Source organism: Aspergillus ruber, assembly GCF_000600275.1.
Source record: "Aspergillus ruber CBS 135680 unplaced genomic scaffold scaffold00004, whole genome shotgun sequence".
Classification (NCBI taxonomy): domain Eukaryota; kingdom Fungi; phylum Ascomycota; class Eurotiomycetes; order Eurotiales; family Aspergillaceae; genus Aspergillus; species Aspergillus ruber.
This window is the reverse complement of record NW_024467300.1, coordinates 1066342-1085403: the sequence shown is the minus strand read 5'-3', so window position 1 is coordinate 1085403 and position 19062 is coordinate 1066342. Positions and strand designations below refer to the sequence as shown.

The 19062-nt window shown below is 49.0% G+C and overlaps 7 protein-coding genes across 7 annotated transcripts; 4 read left to right on the top strand and 3 right to left on the bottom strand.

Moving 5' to 3' along the window:
• Positions 1 to 590: 590 nt before the first annotated feature.
• On the bottom strand, positions 591 to 4235 carry EURHEDRAFT_449650 (forkhead domain protein; the record flags this gene model as incomplete). Its single annotated transcript, XM_040783827.1, has 3 exons — positions 591 to 1320; positions 1651 to 4019; positions 4089 to 4235. 3 exons carry the CDS (start codon positions 4233 to 4235, stop codon positions 591 to 593), a joined length of 3246 nt encoding a protein of 1081 aa, XP_040641927.1.
• Positions 4236 to 5088: 853 nt separating this feature from the next.
• Positions 5089 to 5948, top strand: EURHEDRAFT_513264 (uncharacterized protein; the record flags this gene model as incomplete). The annotated part of the gene is made up of 2 exons (XM_040786148.1): positions 5089 to 5605; positions 5662 to 5948. The coding sequence occupies 2 exons, from the start codon at positions 5089 to 5091 to the stop codon at positions 5946 to 5948; spliced, it is 804 nt and encodes a 267-aa protein (XP_040641926.1).
• Positions 5949 to 6017: 69 nt separating this feature from the next.
• EURHEDRAFT_274591 (cyclic nucleotide-binding domain-containing protein) lies at positions 6018 to 7953 on the bottom strand. The gene is made up of 2 exons (XM_040778171.1): positions 7917 to 7953; positions 6018 to 7745 (listed from the first exon to the last, which is right to left on the bottom strand). Exon 2 carries the CDS (start codon positions 7625 to 7627, stop codon positions 6374 to 6376), a length of 1254 nt encoding a protein of 417 aa, XP_040641925.1. The 5' UTR covers positions 7628 to 7745; positions 7917 to 7953; the 3' UTR covers positions 6018 to 6373.
• Positions 7954 to 9335: 1382 nt separating this feature from the next.
• EURHEDRAFT_409574 (carbohydrate-binding module family 48 protein) lies at positions 9336 to 11826 on the top strand. Its single transcript, XM_040781110.1, has 3 exons — positions 9336 to 9504; positions 9673 to 9808; positions 9968 to 11826. The coding sequence occupies exons 1-3, from the start codon at positions 9482 to 9484 to the stop codon at positions 11507 to 11509; spliced, it is 1701 nt and encodes a 566-aa protein (XP_040641924.1). The 5' UTR covers positions 9336 to 9481; the 3' UTR covers positions 11510 to 11826.
• Positions 11677 to 12603, bottom strand: EURHEDRAFT_409572 (uncharacterized protein). Its single transcript, XM_040781109.1, has 4 exons — positions 12100 to 12603; positions 12008 to 12033; positions 11883 to 11941; positions 11677 to 11832 (listed from the first exon to the last, which is right to left on the bottom strand). Exons 1-4 carry the CDS (start codon positions 12191 to 12193, stop codon positions 11775 to 11777), a joined length of 237 nt encoding a protein of 78 aa, XP_040641923.1. The 5' UTR covers positions 12194 to 12603; the 3' UTR covers positions 11677 to 11774.
• A 3422-nt stretch (positions 12604 to 16025) lies between these two features.
• Positions 16026 to 16830, top strand: EURHEDRAFT_409570 (uncharacterized protein). Its single transcript, XM_040781108.1, has 3 exons — positions 16026 to 16259; positions 16321 to 16428; positions 16484 to 16830. The coding sequence occupies exons 1-3, from the start codon at positions 16048 to 16050 to the stop codon at positions 16494 to 16496; spliced, it is 333 nt and encodes a 110-aa protein (XP_040641922.1). The 5' UTR covers positions 16026 to 16047; the 3' UTR covers positions 16497 to 16830.
• A 569-nt stretch (positions 16831 to 17399) lies between these two features.
• On the top strand, positions 17400 to 18339 carry EURHEDRAFT_449434 (VIT1/CCC1 transporter family protein; the record flags this gene model as incomplete). Its single annotated transcript, XM_040783811.1, has 2 exons — positions 17400 to 17755; positions 17814 to 18339. The coding sequence occupies 2 exons, from the start codon at positions 17400 to 17402 to the stop codon at positions 18337 to 18339; spliced, it is 882 nt and encodes a 293-aa protein (XP_040641921.1).
• Between the last annotated feature and the right edge of the window lie 723 nt (positions 18340 to 19062).

Genomic DNA, 19062 nt, shown 5'->3' with positions numbered 1-19062 from the left:
GTTCGGAGTGATGCGAGTTGCTCTACAGAAATATATCCCACGGATGATTCAGGCCCGATGAAGGTGCACGTGCAATACTGACTCATTTTCATGCTGTGTTGTCTATAGACTAGCCTATAGCCTAATAAATCCCATAAAAATTCTTTATCGAAATAAAAAGAAAAACGAAAGCTCCCACATGCGCATGGTTAAGGCTCAATGCCAGAACAAAGTGGATATCATGGTAATAGTAAAAGACAACAAATCACTAAAAGATAGAAGAAAACAAGACAAATCATACTCGTGAATTCGCCGACGACCCCGAACGAAAACGAAACAAACTTTTCTCTCTTGCTTTTTTTTTTTTTTTTTTCCATTCCGTATTTGCTTTCCGATATATGTAGCCACCCTGTTTCAACACCAGTCCAGCCTCTTTGTATCGAGATGTTCCCAAAAAAGACACAAGAAAAAAAAGAAAAAAGAAAACTCCTTGAAACGCTCGTAATCATGAAAAAATATAATTCCCAATTCGTAATTCGTTTAATCGGAACCGAACCGTCCGCCGCTAGGTGTATTCCGTAGAAACCGCTATATTTTCTTTTGCCTGACCCCTACCCCTCAAGACTACCAACCAGATTCCGCAGCGCATCATAGATAACCGCCTCATCTTTAGGCTCTCCCCCAGGGAACGAGCTCTCTGCGGCATCGCCTAGAACACGAGCACGCGCACTTCGAAGCACCTCACGGATGTAATTCTTGTCATCGTAGTCTTCCATGAGGACAGCTTCAAAGTCGTCAATCGCTTTACCAGCCCGCTCTTTGAAGGACATATCTTCTTCCAAAGGCCCTGTATTTGGCTCTGCCGGGCCGGCATTGAACGGCGGTGGCTGCTGCTGCGGCGGCGGCGGTGGCGGCGGCATAGGTGGAGGACCTGGGTTAGGCGCGAATCCCTGTGGCTGGTGGTTCATCATTGGCATAGGAGCGGGATTCTGTGGCGGGGGATATGCAGGCTGGGGATGTGGCTGCGGTGCCTGTTGGTACTGCGGTTGTTGAGGTGGCTGTTGTGGTGACTGCTTTTGTTGTTGCGGCGGCGGCGGTATGTGAAGGGGCTGCGATTGTTGGTGCGACTGCTGGAATTGGGCCAGTTGCGGTGGAGGATCGAATGCATAGGGAGAGGTGTAGGTAGTAGGCACGGTTTGAGCAAACGCACGAGGAAGACTGTTTCGAATAGGACTGGGAATTGAGAAAGGTGCAGGTGTCGGGGCTGAGTTGCGAGCGGGTGCAGGTGCAGGTGCTTGAGGGGGTTGAGGAGGTTGAGGAGGTGCAGGTGGAGGATATGGACTTGTGTGTTGAGGTTGGGGTTGAGGAGCAGACGGAGGAGCAGTAGTGGGAGTAGGAGCGGGGGCGGGAGCGGGAGGAGGTGCTGGAACCGAATTTGAAACCGGTGCCGGCGTTGAAGCAGGCGCAGAAACTGGAGGTGGCACTGGCAGCTGTCCTGGAGCAGCCGGACCCTGTGTAGGAGCTGGCGCGGGACTTGGACTTGGTCCCATTGTCTGCTGCGGTGCTGGAGGCTGTTGTGCTGGTGCTTGCGGCGGGGGCGGAGCGGGAGCCGGCGCTGGAGCATGAACAGGAGGACCTGGTGCGGGTGCCGGCGCCGGCGGAGGCGCGTACGGACTGGGTGCCATCGACGGTGGGAATTGAAATTGTTGATTGACCATGTTCGCCTGGCCATTCGCAGCACTTGTGTACCCCGGTGGCGCCATGTACGGCTGGGTAGGCGGGACAGGGGTATGCGACGATGGCGGCGGCGGCGATGGACGTCTCTTCTTTTCCTTTTCAACAGACGCTCCAGGCCGGAGTTGCCATGACCATCCCTTGCCATCTCGCTCTGCATGCATGAACAGGTGACTGTTGCCGTTCAGGTTGTGACGGACACTTGATGTCCAACCCTCCGTTTCGCATTTAAACCGGAAATATGGGTATTTCAACTTCAACGCACGGTAGATCTGCTTGAGCGTCATTGGTGTTCCAGCATCCGTCAGAGCATCAAAAATAAGCACAGCATAGTTGTATGGTGGCTTGGAGAGATCCTCGGGCGTGTAGGCAGACTCGGGAGGATAGTTGGGCGACGGTGACCGTGATGGCTTGCGCTTCTTGAGAGGTGGGACCTTGATGAACTCCTCCGGACGCTGCTCCACGGAAAATTGGTTGCCGCCCTCGGTGGACGGAAGGGGCGTATCCATAAGCGTGCCGTCCGCCTTCTTCCTCTTGGTATACTTTCGCTTTTCTGGTTTAGAACCTGGCGATTCGGCGCCACCGGTCACGGGAGCACTAGGAATAGGAACAGCAGGAACACTAGCAGACACAGCACCCTGGCCACTGGCCGCACTGATGGAGTCCCGAGGACCGGCAGGGGTCTTGCCAGCCTTTGGTTTGTTCTGAGGAGGTGGAGTGACTCCACCGTTAGCTTCGCGTTTTGCGGCCAGCTTCTGCTCTCTAGCAAGTTCCGCACGTTCTCTTTTAGACATGATCCCATCCTTGGGAGGCCGCCCTGGTCCGCGACGACGCGCAGGCTGTTGAGAACTATCACCTTCAATCGACGACTGTATTTGTTGCGAGGGGTCAGTGTCCTTGGTCTTAAGAACAAGTCGTGCCGCCTTCGAGGCATCCTTCTTCGATGCATCGCTCCCATGATTCTCGGTCCCGTCTGCATTAATGTCTTCGACATCAAATGCGACAGCATTTTCGTCATCTTCCATGTATGGTTCCTCCATTCGTTCGGCCCCTGTCTCGCCAATGGGTACGTCAGGAAGTAAAAAGCGGATGCGCACACCTCCAATCTGGATGTAATCGCCGCTATGTAAAGGCCTGATCTGACTGGGCGATAACCAATCGGCTCCGATGAAAGCACCATTTCTCCCCATCACTTCCATCTCAAAAAGGCTCTTGTCAAAGTTATATGCGATCTTAACATGTTTTCGAGAGATACCTCGATGACCAGCTGCGCTGCCGTCCACAGTGGCCGGGGGGTGGATAGGGATGGTAGGACACGAATCGGGGGAAGGTAGTAGAGCCAGGGCATCGACGGGTTTTGCATCATTGCTCTCTTCATTGAGCGATTGCATCGCAAGGGCATTGTAATCGGTTGATTGTAGCTGAGCCGGAGTTGCCAGTAAGGGAGGACCTGATTCACCAAGGGACGAGTTGGACGATCTCCGGCTCATGGGACGACGGGACGGTACTTCAGGGTCGAATCCCATGATCCCACCACGGTCGCTAACCACACTCCCCAGAATGCCACTGCCTTCAGGTTTAACGCGAATTGGCGTGTGTGATGCGTTGCCACCGCTTGAACTCTTTGGTCTCGAATTGCGCACCGCTTGTTTGACCTGAAACTCCCGCTGGTGCGCTGCGCGAGCGGCTCGTACATCTCGTCCAAGGATAAATGAATACGTATTGCAGTAGAAATGCCCATCATCGAATTCCAATTTCGCAAAGGCCTGAATGCGAGGTTCTGACCCGGCGACCGAACCGGTCCCATCCTGATGCAGCGGATCACCCGATAACCCCAGGGCTGATAAATCTGCATTTTGGGAGAGATAGGCTGCGGTCAACATCTCATTATGTTCTAAATCCCCAAACGGCGTCTTTGGGTCGGCTGCGATATCGAACGGTCCGTTAAAGTAATCGCCTTGGTCGAGGTTCGTTTTCGCCATCAATAAGGGATCCGTGAGACTTTCTATCGCGGAGGGATCGGACGTCTTTGGCGGTGGTTGTAAAAAAGTATTAGCTTCGGCATCGTCGGGGTTGGTAGTAAATGGCCCTTGCTGTTCTGCATTTGCATTATGTTCATCCTGCTGGCTCAAGTCAGCCGGGACCGAAAACTGATCGTGTCCCGAGGCCTGCTCAGCAGGCGCAGAGTGATGACCCCTGCCAAAATCCTCTGTCGATGGTAATGGTGGATAATCTGGCATCTGGGCATCACCGCCTGTTGGATGCGCACTGTTATGGCTGTCCCCTGGGGCATTGGGAGTGAATGGCTCAGCTGGCGGCGCCGATGCCGATTGCTGTATCTGTTCTCCTTGAAACTGATAAAGAGATTGATCAACATCCGCGGACGACGGTTGCTCTGTTGATTGATTCCCAAGAAGCTGGGCCAACAGCGCGCTAGCAGCGGATTGCCGTCTGAGATCACTCTGATGGCCTTCCGACCCGTTCATTGTCTCATCATCCGGCTCCGCTTTAATTCCCGCCATTCCACCGCCATCACCGAGACCATCACCAATACCGCCCGGGGGAGTAGAAAACGGGGAAGAAAGGGAGGGTAAGCCATGCGAATGAAGCGGCGCAGAGGGAGGAGGAGAGGTAGGGTGGTCAGAGGTTGTCGAATTGTTCACGGCGCGGATTGCGGAGTCGCTGAGCGGGGAGGAAATATCGCGGTTGTCGGGGTGGGTATAATCGTCGTAGAAGGGCATGTCGGGCCCGGAATTTGGAGGGGGAGGACGATGGCCCAGCGCTGGCGCTGCCATGGTCTGCGACGACATGACAAGCCAGTTGCAGCTGGAGGGAGAGGAGGGAAAGGGAGGAGGGAGGAGATCGAAAGGAACTTTTTTTTCTCTTTTTCTTTTTTGGGGAACGGAGAACAGGGAAAGATTGGAGGAGGAGGAGAGGAGAGACTCTGAAAGCGCCGGGCGGTGAGAGGCGGCAGAGCAAATTCAATGCCGGGGCTGCGCTGATGCTGATTGGTCCGTCAGGGATTTTCCGTTCCTGTGGAGGAATATTATTCCGTTTTTAATACTGTCCTCTATACATCATGGCACCATTGTAGTGCATACAATAGTATTATAGTAGCTAAATAGATGATAAATACATCGTCATATACTGGCTGGAATTTACTGTTGATAAAACAAATGAAAATTGTAGATACATTGCTGAGTTTTTCGGCCCCGCTAGCTCCACTGTAAATAATCCGGAGGCTCAGTATCAGTGAAGATCGATAGGTTCACCTCTCAATCTTAGTATGCAAGTAATCCCCTAAGACTGGCATTAATCCCAGTGAATTACCAATATAAGAGAAGAGAAGAAAACGAAACAAACAAGATAAAGAAAATGCCCCCCAAATCCAAATCCAAAAAAGACCCCCAGCCCAATCCCAAATCCACCGCCAACAGCAACGGCAACAACAATACTAGCAATGGCAACAATACCATCAACTGGCCTCCCCTCCGTTCCCTCGTCCCCGCTGCAGACCTATCCCTAATCCCCCTCCTCCACGACCAAATTTACCTAATCCCCAATTACTTCACAGCCAACCTGTGCAAAACCTACGTCTCTTTCCTAGCATCCCTCCCGCTGATTACAACCCCCGGCAAGCCAAAAAAAGACGAAGCAGTCCGCGTGAACGACCGCTTCCAGATCCAAGATGACGTTTTTGCGGAGATGTTGTGGAGTTCTACGGCGTTACGGGAGTTGGTGTTGACGGGGAGGATGGAGGATGATGATTATTATCAGGATGAGGGGGAGAAGAGGAGGAGTGTGAAGGAGATGTGGGGTGGGGAGCCGTTGGGGTTGAATTCGAATATCAGGGTTTATCGGTATAAGACGGGGCAGTTTTTCGCGCAGCATTGTGAGTATCGTGTTGCTTCCTTAAGAATAAATAGATACTGGGAGCTAACGAGATAGATGACGATGCGAATACCGTTAGATTTACAAATAAACAGACCGCTCCCGTTCAGGCTCGCACAACATGGACTCTCCTCATCTATCTATCTAACTGCGCTGGTGGAGAGACAGTCTTCTATCCCGAGCCAACTCGCTGGAATCGCAATCCGGAACCCATCTCAGTTGCTCCGGGAATAGGAATGGCTTTGCTGCATCGGCATGGGGACCGGTGCATGTTGCATGAGGGCAAAGAGGTTCTCAATGGGGAGAAATGGGTATTGAGAAGTGATCTCGTGGTTGAGAAGTAGCACACTCCCTTTGATCAATTCAGAAGTTGTGGTCATTTAAGTACTTTGTATTGAAACAGTGGAAATAATGCTACGAGATAAGAACAAAGTCAACGACAGTTTGCCGGTGTGGTACGACCAGCATGGAGCCGGCCGGGGATAGAAGCCCAAACCCTGAGTAGAAAAGACACCATTGAAATCAAAACCAGTAACAAAACAAGAAAAGTAAACTAACAATATCACCATGCACAAATACTCCATCCAATTGCGTTGACGACAGGGACAGAAGACTTCTTTTGCTTCTCTTGATAATTTCCCAATGACTGAGTCCGTGAATGAGAGTGGAATCATTATTATGCAGAAATCCCGACAAAACAAACCAAAGAAACAAAGTTCATAAACATATGAAACAACAAAGCCCCTCCTCCCCGTTTCACATCGACACCTTATGATGTCGATGTTGCGGTATTGGGCCGGGATCCATATTCGGTTCTGCGCAGTATCTTCTCGACAGGTCCCAATAACCGTTTGAACCCATCCCGACCCAATCTGGCAACTTTGACATCAGTTTTGGCGATGACACTGGCGGCTCGGGGCTTGTCATCCAACAGGGCGAGTTCACCGAAATAATCACCACGCTTATAGTCTTTAACAGAGCCCTCTTCGCCTTCCTTGTACGCTTCAGCCTCACCCGATTCAAGCAGATAAAAGGCATCGCCTGGATCGCCCTCCGTGATGATAGTGGAACCTGCCGAATATTTGATGGCATCCAACGCGTCTGCAATCTTAGACCGCTCGTATGACTTGAGAGATGATAACAAGGGAACTTCTTCCAAGAAAGCCTCATACATGCGACGACGCTGGAAAGCCGAGTCCATGAGGATCCGACGGAAGGTAATTCGGTCCAAAGCCCAAAGGGTGCTCTTAGGGTCCACCGACACCACGGTGGCGGCACGCGGAGCATTGTACATGAGAGCCAGCTCACCAAAGGAGCTTCCGGGTCCAGTGGTGCTTACTTTGTTACCCATGCCATTCGGGCCAGGTTGGACAGCTCCGGAGGGGTGGATGTAAATATCGAAGCTACCCTTTTCGACAACGTAGAAATAGTCACCTGCATCGCCTTGAGTGATGACCTTGATATCCTTGGCGGGAATAGGTTTCTCGACAAGCGCATCGAGCACGGTCTTGAACTGGTCATCATCTAGGTGGGCAAAGAGGAAGTTTCCGCTGACAGCGGCCCGCAAGCGAGAGAGCTGTTCTTCGGACTTCGGATGGTGAGGGGGCGTCCAGCTGTCTGAACCGGCGGATGTGGGATTCAACGACTCTGCTGATACCGAAGTGCGACGACCCAGCGCATAGTTGCTGGGAAATCCGGGATCTAAACCGCTGGGACGAGTCGGCTCTGGCGCTTCGCCGAAAGTGTCGTTGTCATCATCCCCATCCTGACTGAAGGGGCTCCTGCCAAATCGAATACCAGTGTCTAGTGCTGCTGCTGCATCTTCATCACCAGCATTGCCTCCATAAGCTGTTCCAGACGATGCACCGACGTTGGCACTCTTGAAGGTGGCATCGGTTGGTGACGTCACCTCATATTCGTCTTCTTCCGAGATCTGCTGGAATACGGGGGAGGAGTCACCTTTGCTGCTGTTGCTGGACACCTTGAGAAAAGGGTTGGTACCCGGAAACGAATTGTCTGCCATGTTGCTGAAAAAAAGGGCCGGAGAGGACACCACTCCGGCCGCACGGACGACGAGAGAGGTTGAGTTGGGACGGTGCGACGTAAATCGCGCGGAGGTGAAGAGAGAAACGGGAAGTTTTCTGGAAGGAAGTCAGAAGCCAGGTTAGAACACGGGAGAAGCCAGTCTATTGATGGGGGAAAGGGAACATTTATAGAACACGGGGTAGGATAAGGGGTGTGAGTGTAGAGGATATGATAGGGTGGGTATCGGCCATGTAGTAATTTTAACTGGGACCTCAGACACAACGTACGTTTGACCTGTTCTGTACCAGGTTCCTTCTTCCTTTTTTCTCTTCTTCTCCTTCTATAAGAGCTGATGTCTATTGAAAGAAATGTCGAATAAAGATATCGAAATTGGGTGTTTTAGAAGACTGCCACAAGGCGGATGGCGGGGTTATTATAGCAACGGGAGAGCTCCAACCGACCGAGAGATGAGCGATGATGTTATCGGATGGAGGAGGATTGGATGGTGATGAAGGCTTTAGATGAAGCCAAATATGCAGAGATACAGAAGGCGAAGAGATCAGGGTAGAGAAGAGGAAGAAAAGAGAAAACGAAGTGGGAGTAGAAGAGAGGAAGGAAGAGGGGAAGAGAGGGAGAGAGCGCGAGTGCGAAAAGGGCGGGGAGGAGCAGGAAGTGACGGAAAGCTAGAGTCAGTGGATTCAACACCGTTTCTTGTTTATGGGGCCAGTCTCTACAACACATATAGTAGGTACTACTTCTGCAATGGTCTTTGATTTCTTGCATTCTTTCGCTTCTATTCTATTATTATTCTAGCATTTCCATGTTCTTTCTACTGTATCCTCCTGCAGCACACGGGCTTCAGCAGCTTCAGGATCGACGTCACTAGCCAAAGCGGCCGCAGCAGGACTAGCAGGCAATAATTCCCCCAATAGTGACTTCGTGATGAACAGGAAGAATAGCGTAAGGTTAAATGCCAGATTCAGCTCCTACCCCCAGTTTAGAGAGAGTCCTGTATTGCATCCGGAAAAGCAGTTCCTCTCCAGGGTTGTTGGTGCAGAATGCAAGGACTGGTCCTTTGTTTTCCAGGTGTTTTCTAGAATATTACGATTTCGGACTGTATAAAAGTCTGTACGGAGTATACGGGCATGACAACTAGTCTCTTGTTTCTACAGCTGTCTTGGCTCTTTTATGAAATTTCTTAACATTATACAGCTGATTTTTTGTCTGCTACATATCCAATAAAAATGTGGTATCACAGCTGTTGAAGTCATCCATCCCCGGAATACCACTGGGAATGCCGCAAACGGACATTCTTACACTCCTGGTCGGGTTGTCCACAAATAGCAAAGAAAAATAAGAATTAAAAAAAGAATCTTGAATCAAAACTAGTTGAGTAGGGAATCCTGAAGAAAGGTACTCCGTTGAGTTCCATATTTGGTGCTTTGGATACTGTCACTTTTCATGTAGTGATGAAACAAACATACTGCCATCACAGCAATAGAAATGCATAGTTAGAAACAGAACATCAATTCTATTTCTATGAAAATTATTTATAGATATTTCCACTCCGCTCTAGGCTTCATTATCACTGCCTTGTTGTAGCTGTAAATATCTGCATAATTATACTGCCGTACTGTAAGCCGAGGCTGACCACATGACTTGATATCATCACGTCTTCCCGTTACCTTTTCTCTCCACTGTACACTCCTCATACGAGTATTAGTAGTACTTCATCATACAACGTACATACTTACTATCAACCCTCTCATTTTCGACCTTGGACCTCGTGTCGCCCGTGGTTGATTCTCTGTCTCTGAGCGAGTTACCCACTTTCTCTCCACCTGCCGCCAAAATGGGCAGCTTCACGTTCCGGTGGTGAGTCTACTTCCATCCAATGCGACTGCTACACTACTGTCACCGTCCATGGTCCGGCGTATTTGGATCTACCACTGTACCTTAATTGACCAGACACTGTTTTTCATTACTCATCTGGATGGCAGAAAAATATATCGATTACTGACTGAACGCGCTTTGATATGACAGGCCGTATAATGGGAATGAAGTCTTTGTTACCGGCACCTTCGACGACTGGGGAAAGACTGTTCATCTTGACAGAAATGGCGATGTTTTTGAGAAGACAATCTCACTTCCCGATACGGACGAGAAAATACAATACAAGGTGTGTATCTACCAGTGTTTCAGCACCGGCCTATCAAGCCATTCTTGACGTCATACTCGCTTGCCCTCTACTATCACGTTTACCTGCTCAAGTCATTTTAGCCTTCTATAACGTCAGCATGGCGTGTCTACTCCGAACTAACTTTTATACTTATCATAGTTTGTCGTGGATGGTAACTGGACTACCGATAGCAGTGCCCCTCAGGAAAGCATCGGCGGCAACATCAACAACGTACTCTACCTTGACCAGATTAAAGACAGCTCTATTATTACCGACATTCCTCAACTCTCTGGTGCTGCGGTCATGTCGGGAGTGACTCCAGACTCATCAACTGCTGCTCTGGCAGCCAACGTCCCCAAGGAAAGCGAGAAGAAAGCCTCCACCCTGTCCTCCGCTGCTCCCGAGTCGACAACGGCCAACTTGGCGAAGCAAATTCCATTCGAAAACAATAATAATGAAGGCGTGCCTGGTTCATTCCCAGACACGCCTGCAACTGAGGCAGAAACATTCTCCGTGAACCCCATTCCTGCCTCCAGTGGTGCGAGCAACCCTATCAAGTTGAAGCCCGGAGAGAAGGTTCCTGACCCCAGCACCACTCATTCGAGCACCGTCCAGTCGACTGCCCGCACCGATCTAGCTGGGTATGAGCAGGATCCCAGTGGATCGCTCGCAGGACTACCCACCGCTACGAACCCGGCTGCGTCCCATCCCAATCCCAGCGGCGGACGTCGTCAAAGCAAAATCGTCCCTGAATCGGGTCTGCCAGTGGACGGCGAGAGTGTCGGTTTGACAGACACAGGTATCACCATTGAGACTACCACACCGTCTGCGACTACTGTTGGTCTCGCCTCTGCCGTCCCGCTCGAATCTCAGAAACAACACTCCAGCAGCGGTGCTGGTGGCCCGGTGAGCGAGGTTCCGAGCAGAGTGAGGAACTCGATCTCTGAGGCACATCAGGACCCGGAGGCCGCGGCTAGCAAAGGTGCTGTGGAGGAAAAGAAGGAGTTTGAGGACGAGCTGAAACAAAAAGTCAAGCCTACTGAGGCGGGCGGGACACCAGGTCCCACGACCACTGCCGCAACAACAGAGACTGCACCTGTCACTACCGGCGGTGCATTCCAGTCGGGACAAGTGTCCCCTCGTTCACCATCTCCATCGGAGCCAACAGTCACGACCGGGGTTGCTAGTTCCAAAGCGCCTGGGGTTTCTAACGCCGCAGGCGTGTCTTCCCCTTCATCTGAAGGACCAACTGTCACAACAGGCCCTGCCGAATCCAAAGCACCCGAGGTCTCTAGTCCCAAAGACACTTCGGCCCCGGAAGGAGCCGGAGCCGCAGCGGGGACAGAGGACAAGGATATTGGGAAAGCCATCTCTGAAGGAACCCATACTGACGCCCGTGGACATAGCAGCTTGACAGGACCACCCAGAACTTCTGGATCCACTTCTGGGCCAGCGACTGGTGCAGGACAAACTGGAACTAAGTCCTCTGAGCCTAAACAGGATGGGTTTAAGCCGGGATATTCCAAGCAGACCGGCGCCGGTGACACTTCCGCGACGAATGGTAACGGTAACGGTAACGGAACTGTCCGCAAGGACTATGCCGATCAGGCACAAGGAAAAGCGAACGATGTTGCCAAGGAGCAGAAGAAGAAACACCGTGGTAGTGGACTCTTCCAGAAGCTCAAGGAGAAGTTCAAATAAATGCTAAGCAGTGACTGGCGGCTATATATCCTTTTGTTTATGTCTATGACTTGATGTTTATCCTCTTTTGCTTTGTTCAAGACTTTCTAGTTATTGTTTTGATGATTAACTCGATACCTTGCTGTTGTTCGTTTATTGTCATACTAGGACTAGTTTTAATTGATCTGATGGCAACTAGATTCGCATTACACGCTTTTTAGTCCATATAAATACTAAACCATTAAGGAACTACCTGTTTGTACTCCAATACTCCGCGAACGCCATGTCATATAGGTATAAGATCGCTAACTTGCGCGTTCAATTTCACCGGATATGCAAGCACACTGCATGGTCAGCTAGTCCATGATCGAATCAGCGAAAATAAAACACTCACTCCTTCCCAGTCTTGGTCATGCAACAGCCGCAGAAGAGCGAGGCGGGATAGCAGACAACCTATACTTGCATTAGTATCATATCACATGATATATTTGCATCGTGAAGATGAACGGTAATTCATACAGCCGCGAGAATAGTAACCACAAAACCTGCCCCCGTTAGCAACCCTCCAATCACCTGTACATCTTGTACGGTATAAAAAATGCGAAACATACCAATAGTCGGCCCAACAACCTTACACCGACAAGGATTCTGATCCGTTCCGCACTGGAAGCAGATCGGGAAGATGGGGATGAACGGGACGGCCATTTTGTCCTTCGATTCTCTTGATTTATTACAGGTAGTTTGTATGGAATGAAGGAATTGGTGATTGAAGTAGGAAAAATGCGGATGAAGTGGAGATGATGTCAGTGGAAGGGGTGTTGCAATTATGGGGTATGGGGAGAGCTTGGATTACATCAGTGATTTTCGGGGTGCAGAAGAGTACGAATACACCTGAATAGTGAGGAGCTGAAGTCGCAGTGATGGGTTGTTAATCCGAGTATTTTCCATGTTACCTTCTGAGTGTAAATAGTCTAATGTACGGTGATTATGTGTGGTATTGTGGTACCCCTGGTAAACATATAAACATTAGACAAAAGCAAAATGTATGTATCCAATGGTTTGACTTCACTGTTATCTACGGAGTACTCTATGCAAGAGTTAATACTTGATGCTTTAACTTCGTATATCGATATAAAAATGGTCATGAAAGGACTATCTATATATTTACCGCCAGAGGTCACATGCCTGCCGTCATATGACAGGCGTTTACGGATAATAGAAGCTAACTTCTATAGTGCTTCTAAGCGCTTAATCCTTGATGAAATTATTGGTCCCCAGAAGTCATCAAAGTTTCTCACTTCTTTTAACACCCAATTCTAACCTTCAATATTAAACAATGACCCGCACAATATACCTAGCCCTCTTCAACGGCCCTAAACTCAACAATCACACCCTAGGAAAACTCCTCCAAGTCGACGGAAACCAGCAACAGGCTTCCGTCTCTGATTCGTGCGTCAGTACAATATCATTACTGACATACTCTCCGAATACAATCTCGTTCTTTTGGCTGAAGTTGATGAGAGGTATGTAGCTGATTCTGTCGGTACGGAGAAATCGATTGATACGATTGCGCGGGATCGATTGGAGTTCGTTGCGACGGTGGTAAAGCCGCCCGGGAGGAGTGCTAAGCATTTTGATCCGGAGATATTTTCGTCTTATAGTATAATAGTCGCTAGTCGTTATGATTGATTACTGGGGTAGGCACCTAATTGTCAGAATTGGCTGTATAGTTACGTGCAGAAGCTTATGGGGGAAGGCTTTGTTGAAGCTAGTGCTAGCTTGATTGCTCAGGATGCGCCAAAGGTATTTGAGAAGGCATGGAACCAAAGATATTCATTATGCTAGCAATCCCACGGCTCCCAAGTGCTACTATATAAATTCAAAATCATCGACAAACACTTCGTAAGCCACTTTTCGTCCCGACCGGGAAATATTGCCTGTGAGTAGGAATAAGACCTACATATGGTAGTGTATACTATTCCGCGTAGGAGAATTATCTATGAACAAGTCTAGAAGATCGTGCTCAACTTGACGTAGCTTCTCTAAACTCGCTCGGGGCTCGCAACAGGCTGCATTTCATTCATCAGATTCCATCGTGTCCCACACCTGCTCGAACATCTGTCCTTGCACATGTTCCATGTAAATAAACCACTCGTCTCCGTCCGTGGGCCACCAATACACTTCAGGGACAGGTACACTGTCCCCAATAAACCTGCCAGTTGCATACAGACATTGTGCCTCTGATAATAATCAGAATGTAAGCAGTTATTATCATGGAAATTACTACAATCAATATCAGGGACAATGTCAAACATTCAATTGAAAAGAAGTCCTAAGTAATGATAATCAATCCGCTGACTCCATAGGGATTGAAGGGTTCACCTTGGCCTGAATATCAGTGCTGCCCTTGGATCTCGTCCCAACCATTGTCGACACTCTCTGTTTCGTCATCCTCAGCGTGTTCATACTCAACGATCCGAGCAACAGCTGCATCGATAAGACATCCCTTCCTCTCATGCTGAAGGCTCCGATCATAAGTTCATTAGACCATATTCAATGTATGTGTGCGAGATAAGTTCCCTTAGCATATTCTTGGGGATGTTTTTTCAGACATGCCCCAGAAAGGTTTGCCAAACTCGTCTTTCAGACTAGAACGAGGTGTATCTCCAGGGACTGCACTCCAAAAATGTCGAGGCGCTTGAACGCAGTATGAAAAAAAAAAAAAAAAAGATAGCATGTCACAAGCCGTTTTTCACCCCTGAATTATAAATTTCTGTTATCAAGGTCTCCCCATATGAGTGTTGTGGCATCGATTAGCATATCTAGCATTTCTCACTCAGGACTATTATGCGAAATTTGTGGTCACGCGCTTTTTACTTCTTCCATGGGAAGAGCGTTCTTGTTGTGTGTTTGTCCGGCATTTCAGTGACGATGGCAAAGCTACCAGGGCCAAGATACTTCTCAATTGCAGCGCTCATGGCCAGACCATTCTGAGATGAGAGCAGTTCCGGCGGGCCTATTTCTCCAAAATGGAGTTCATTGTGCCTTGGTCATGTTTGCATGGAAAAATACGGGACACCATGATCTCATCGGTACCCAAGTACTGTCCTAATATAGGACACCAGGCACAATCCGCACGGACCAAGCTTCCGTAGTCCCACATAAGCTGTAGTTCGAGGCGCAATAGGACTTCAGAACTACCGTATGCTCCATCCTCGAGCCCTACCGCGCGAGTACACAAGAGTCCACAACAAGGCCATCAAGTTCCAATGAATAGCAACTTATCGAGAATTGCCAAGCTAGCACCTGATCGGTCAATTTCCTCCCTTCTGCAGATCGCTGCCGTTCGACGAGATCGTCATGGTGTTTGGATAGAGAGAGATTTGCGACGATCACAACTTGCTGTTTGATTTTGAATTCTAGATCTGAGGCGCTTACCTAGAGAACTCCAAGTTCAGCTGCTTCCCTTTTGTACTAATTCTCCAGTTCACGAGCTGGTAGTATTTTTTGGACGGGGAGGTATTGTTTGGATGGGGAGATGGCTGGGATAAGCTATGTGTATCTCAGACTTCTTCTTGTCATGGTATTATATGAGCTTCTTACGGGCGCGTCTGATCTTGCCTTCCAAGCAGTCTTTTTGGTGGTATAGGTTTGGTAGATCTTCGGTATCTCGTTTCTGGAGGTCTTTGAAGGGATACATATTGTTGTAATGGATGTGGGTGAAAAAATGATGTCTCTGTCAGGTATTCTACGTCGATGCGAGGAAGAAACCACAAGACTCCTGACTCATTATAGCTACATATGACAGACAGTATGCCACTTTGGAGCAGTGCTCACATCATGATGGAATCATGCGCAGGCGTTGTGGGAATGAGAAGGTCATGGAGGATAACAACAAGTCTCGTGAGTCTGTTAGCCTTCTCTTTAGCACAACAATTACAGATCTACTCGCGCATAAAGGGAGTGATATCTTCAAATTAACCATGTTGGACTTTTGGGCACGGGGAATTGGTTGGTCAGCGATGCACAAGCACAGGCATAACAATTATGTACCTCATACCAGCGTGATACATACATATCAGCCTAACCGATCATTTTAACTTCTGTGGAGTACAAGTCAATCAAATTGGCCCCTTTGTTTGACTACAATCTATAAATATGGCTATGGCTTAGCCTTACGGGGCAGCGCCACGGTAGGCAACCAAATAACATGCCGCAAATGCGCCTTGGCAAAGAAAAACCTGCCCTGACGTCAAACTCTTTTTAACCCCAGGATTCCCCTCCTTTCCTTGATTCTGTTTCTTTCTCACATACAATTCTGCAGGTACGGTCTCGTATATATGTTTATATGTTGCCTTTATCGCTAATGCTTCTGTTCTCTAGATACTACGCACATCAGTCAGCCCTACACTCGATCAACGACTCACGGACCACGATCTTCGCGAACACCAGCTCTTTACGTTCAGAGAGTACATCTGAATAACAGCATATATACTCAGTCCAATATATCCTTCTCGATTGACTCTTAAATCCGAACAAAAAAAAAAGCAAGGAAAAAAATGGCCCGAGCAAGCCTCCTCCCCCTCGTTATCCTCCTCGTCGTGATCGCCGTCCTCGCGGTCGTCGGCTTCATCGTCTACAGCATCGTCCAGGATGTCACAAACACCACACGCGAAAAGATGGAGAAGCGCAATGTTATGTTCACAAAGGATGGTATGACGGTTGGAGTAAAGGAATTGAAGGAAGAGGACTACGTCGATCGGAGTCAGAGGTTTGTTTCCCTTCCTTTGAGAAAACAAGGGTGAAAAAGGACAACGGCTGACAATTGACAGTATACTTGTGAACATGTGGAACCACTCTTCTTTCCCTGCGTACAAGAGCCGGCTTTGGAACATGGCTGGCAAGAGTGAGGACAAGGAGACTGTTGAGAAGAGGAGGCCGTGAGTTTGTTCTGGTCTGGTGGCTTTATACTTCGTACTGACTGAATCTCTGCAGGTACTCGCAGTAATAAGTTCTTCGCCGTATTGTATTGTCAATATGCATGATTTTACGCTGGAGTTAAGCTGGTAAAAATGGCCATTGGTGCATTAGTGAAGGCGCTACATTCGGTTTGAAAGCATTTTTGTTATTTACGTGCAATTCAAGTGTTTAAATATATAATCAGCGTCGAGTTCAAGGTGCGGCCGTGTTGGTAGAACGGGTCATGTTGTCTCATAGTGTCGCATGCTCAACTTTACTGACCTCAGTGCATGCTTCCCGCTCCAGATATTGTTACGTTGAATACTCGTATATATCCTCGTCTCACGCGAGTTGAAGATACCCTGTTCGACACCTAGAATGCCTTACAACAGCGTCCCGATAGGTCTCAAGCTCACCTTGTGACAGTGCGGTCAGTCACAAGCCACAGCCGAAACCCGTGACTATGCTGATAGCTACCGAGCAGACAGTATGAATGTGATAAACTCGAGTAAATCAGAGAACTTGCGGGGTTGATCCAGACTGACCAAATGCGCAACACCGATAGGCCCAAACCCAAGCCTAGCTAAGGGCATAACGACGAATCAGACCGCCCACGTGCCTATGATTGACGGACGGTCCCGCCCCACCAGACCCGGAAATGGCTGGCACGGGGTTGATGCGCTTTCCTCGATAGGCGCATAGACGAGAGCGGTCATGGTCGGCCGATCATCACCTGCGCTTCCGGCGTATCGATGGGAGGGGGAGGGAGGTTATTTAGCTTCTGCTTGTTCCTGTTGGTGACTGGGCAATTGTTTGTGTAACTTGACCTGGGTGTGTTGGCTATTCTTCACCGTTTGATTACCAACGACTTCACGCACGACTTCACGCACGACTTCAGAAACTTCAGACAACTTCACAGACTCACGAATCCATTAAGCTATACACCGCCAGAATGTCACTTGCGACGCTGAAAAACATCGTGGCTACCTACACGCCCCTTCCGGGTCGGCTCTCGGATGTCGACTTGGAAAAGGAACACCAGTTGCCTTTGCATCATGGAGAAGACATCGAATCACCCATTATCAGTCAGAAGAAAGACCAGAAAGACCCATCCTGGACCGTCGATGGACGCACAGTATCTGATGCGATCATCGGTTTGTCGGACGGAATGACTGTGCCTTTCGCCCTTACGGCCGGATTGTCTGCGCTGGGCGACACCAAAGTGGTTGTCTTTGGCGGGTTAGCGGAGCTTATCGCGGGTGCCATCTCCATGGGTCTGGGAGGATACCTGGGCGCGAAGAGTGAAGAGTAAGTACCTGCGCAGCTTCAGTTGTACGAAATAAAGCTGACTCGGGCTCCTTTCCAGAGAATCATACTATGCAACATTGAAAGAAACCAAGCATGAAATCATCACCAATCCCCCCTCCACCACCGAAACCATCTCCGATATCTTCGCTCCCTATGAACTCCCCTCTGAACTCGTCTCCGCACTCACCAGTCACCTCTCCGCATCTCCTATGCTCCCGAACTTCCTGATGAACTTCCACCACACACTTCCTGAACCCTCCGAATCGCGAGCCTTGATCTGCGCTCTGACAATCGCATTTGGTTATTTCATTGGCGGCTTTGTGCCCTTGGTCCCATACTTCTTCGTCGGTCCGCTCGATGCTTATCTTGCACTCCGCTGGTCCATCGCAACGATGGCGGTTGCATTGTTCGTCTTCGGGTATTCAAAGACATGCTTCGTGAGCGGGTGGAAAGGATCGCGGAATTGTCGACGGGGTTTAGTTGGAGGGTTGCAGATGGTTTTGGTGGGTGGTGTCGCTGCGGGGTCAGCAATGGGGTTGGTTAAGGGATTCTCGATGCTCGCTGCTTCGTCTGAGGGTCAATAAACGGATTGCATGTTCATGGCGTTTCGGTTAATGTTGTTATGACAATCTCGCATTCTCATGCCGTATATACAGTTGGTGGACAAGTGGTATTTGCATAAATTGAATAAAAAGTTGAATATTAATATATAGATGCCTTGACCCTCGCCAAGATCACGTTCACCTAACTCCTCCAAGTGATTACCCACCTGCAAACAAGTACTTGTAACAACCTGTATGAATGCATCATTTACCAAACCCATACAGTACCTCATAAAACGTACAGTATATACCGGCTGTGCAGTAAGCATCCTTTGACCTCATCTTACAAGGCGATGCAGATATCCACAGCTCATATAGTGACAACGTCCGCAGGCTTAGTCTAGCCTGTTCAGCTTTGTTGTTACCAACACTATAATAGGTACGATACAGAGTATAATACCATTGCTGACTTGGTTTTCTTGGGGTTACTGTACGGAGTACACGCTTGAGCGGCATTGGTAGTATACTAAAATAGCTTTTCTGCATGTAGGTGATTGGGGCTGTATGTCTGTACGTGGATTAGTTTTCGTGGGGTGATTGTATTGTGCCCCAAAGGAACGAATCAATAGATGCAGCAGAATATATGATCTGCAAACTATTTACCATCGACCAATTACGCAGACTTGCGCGAGGTTCCTCTCTAAGCTAGGATTCTCGATGTGTGTGAATGAAACCTTTTTTTTTCTTTTGGAATTATCCATCTAT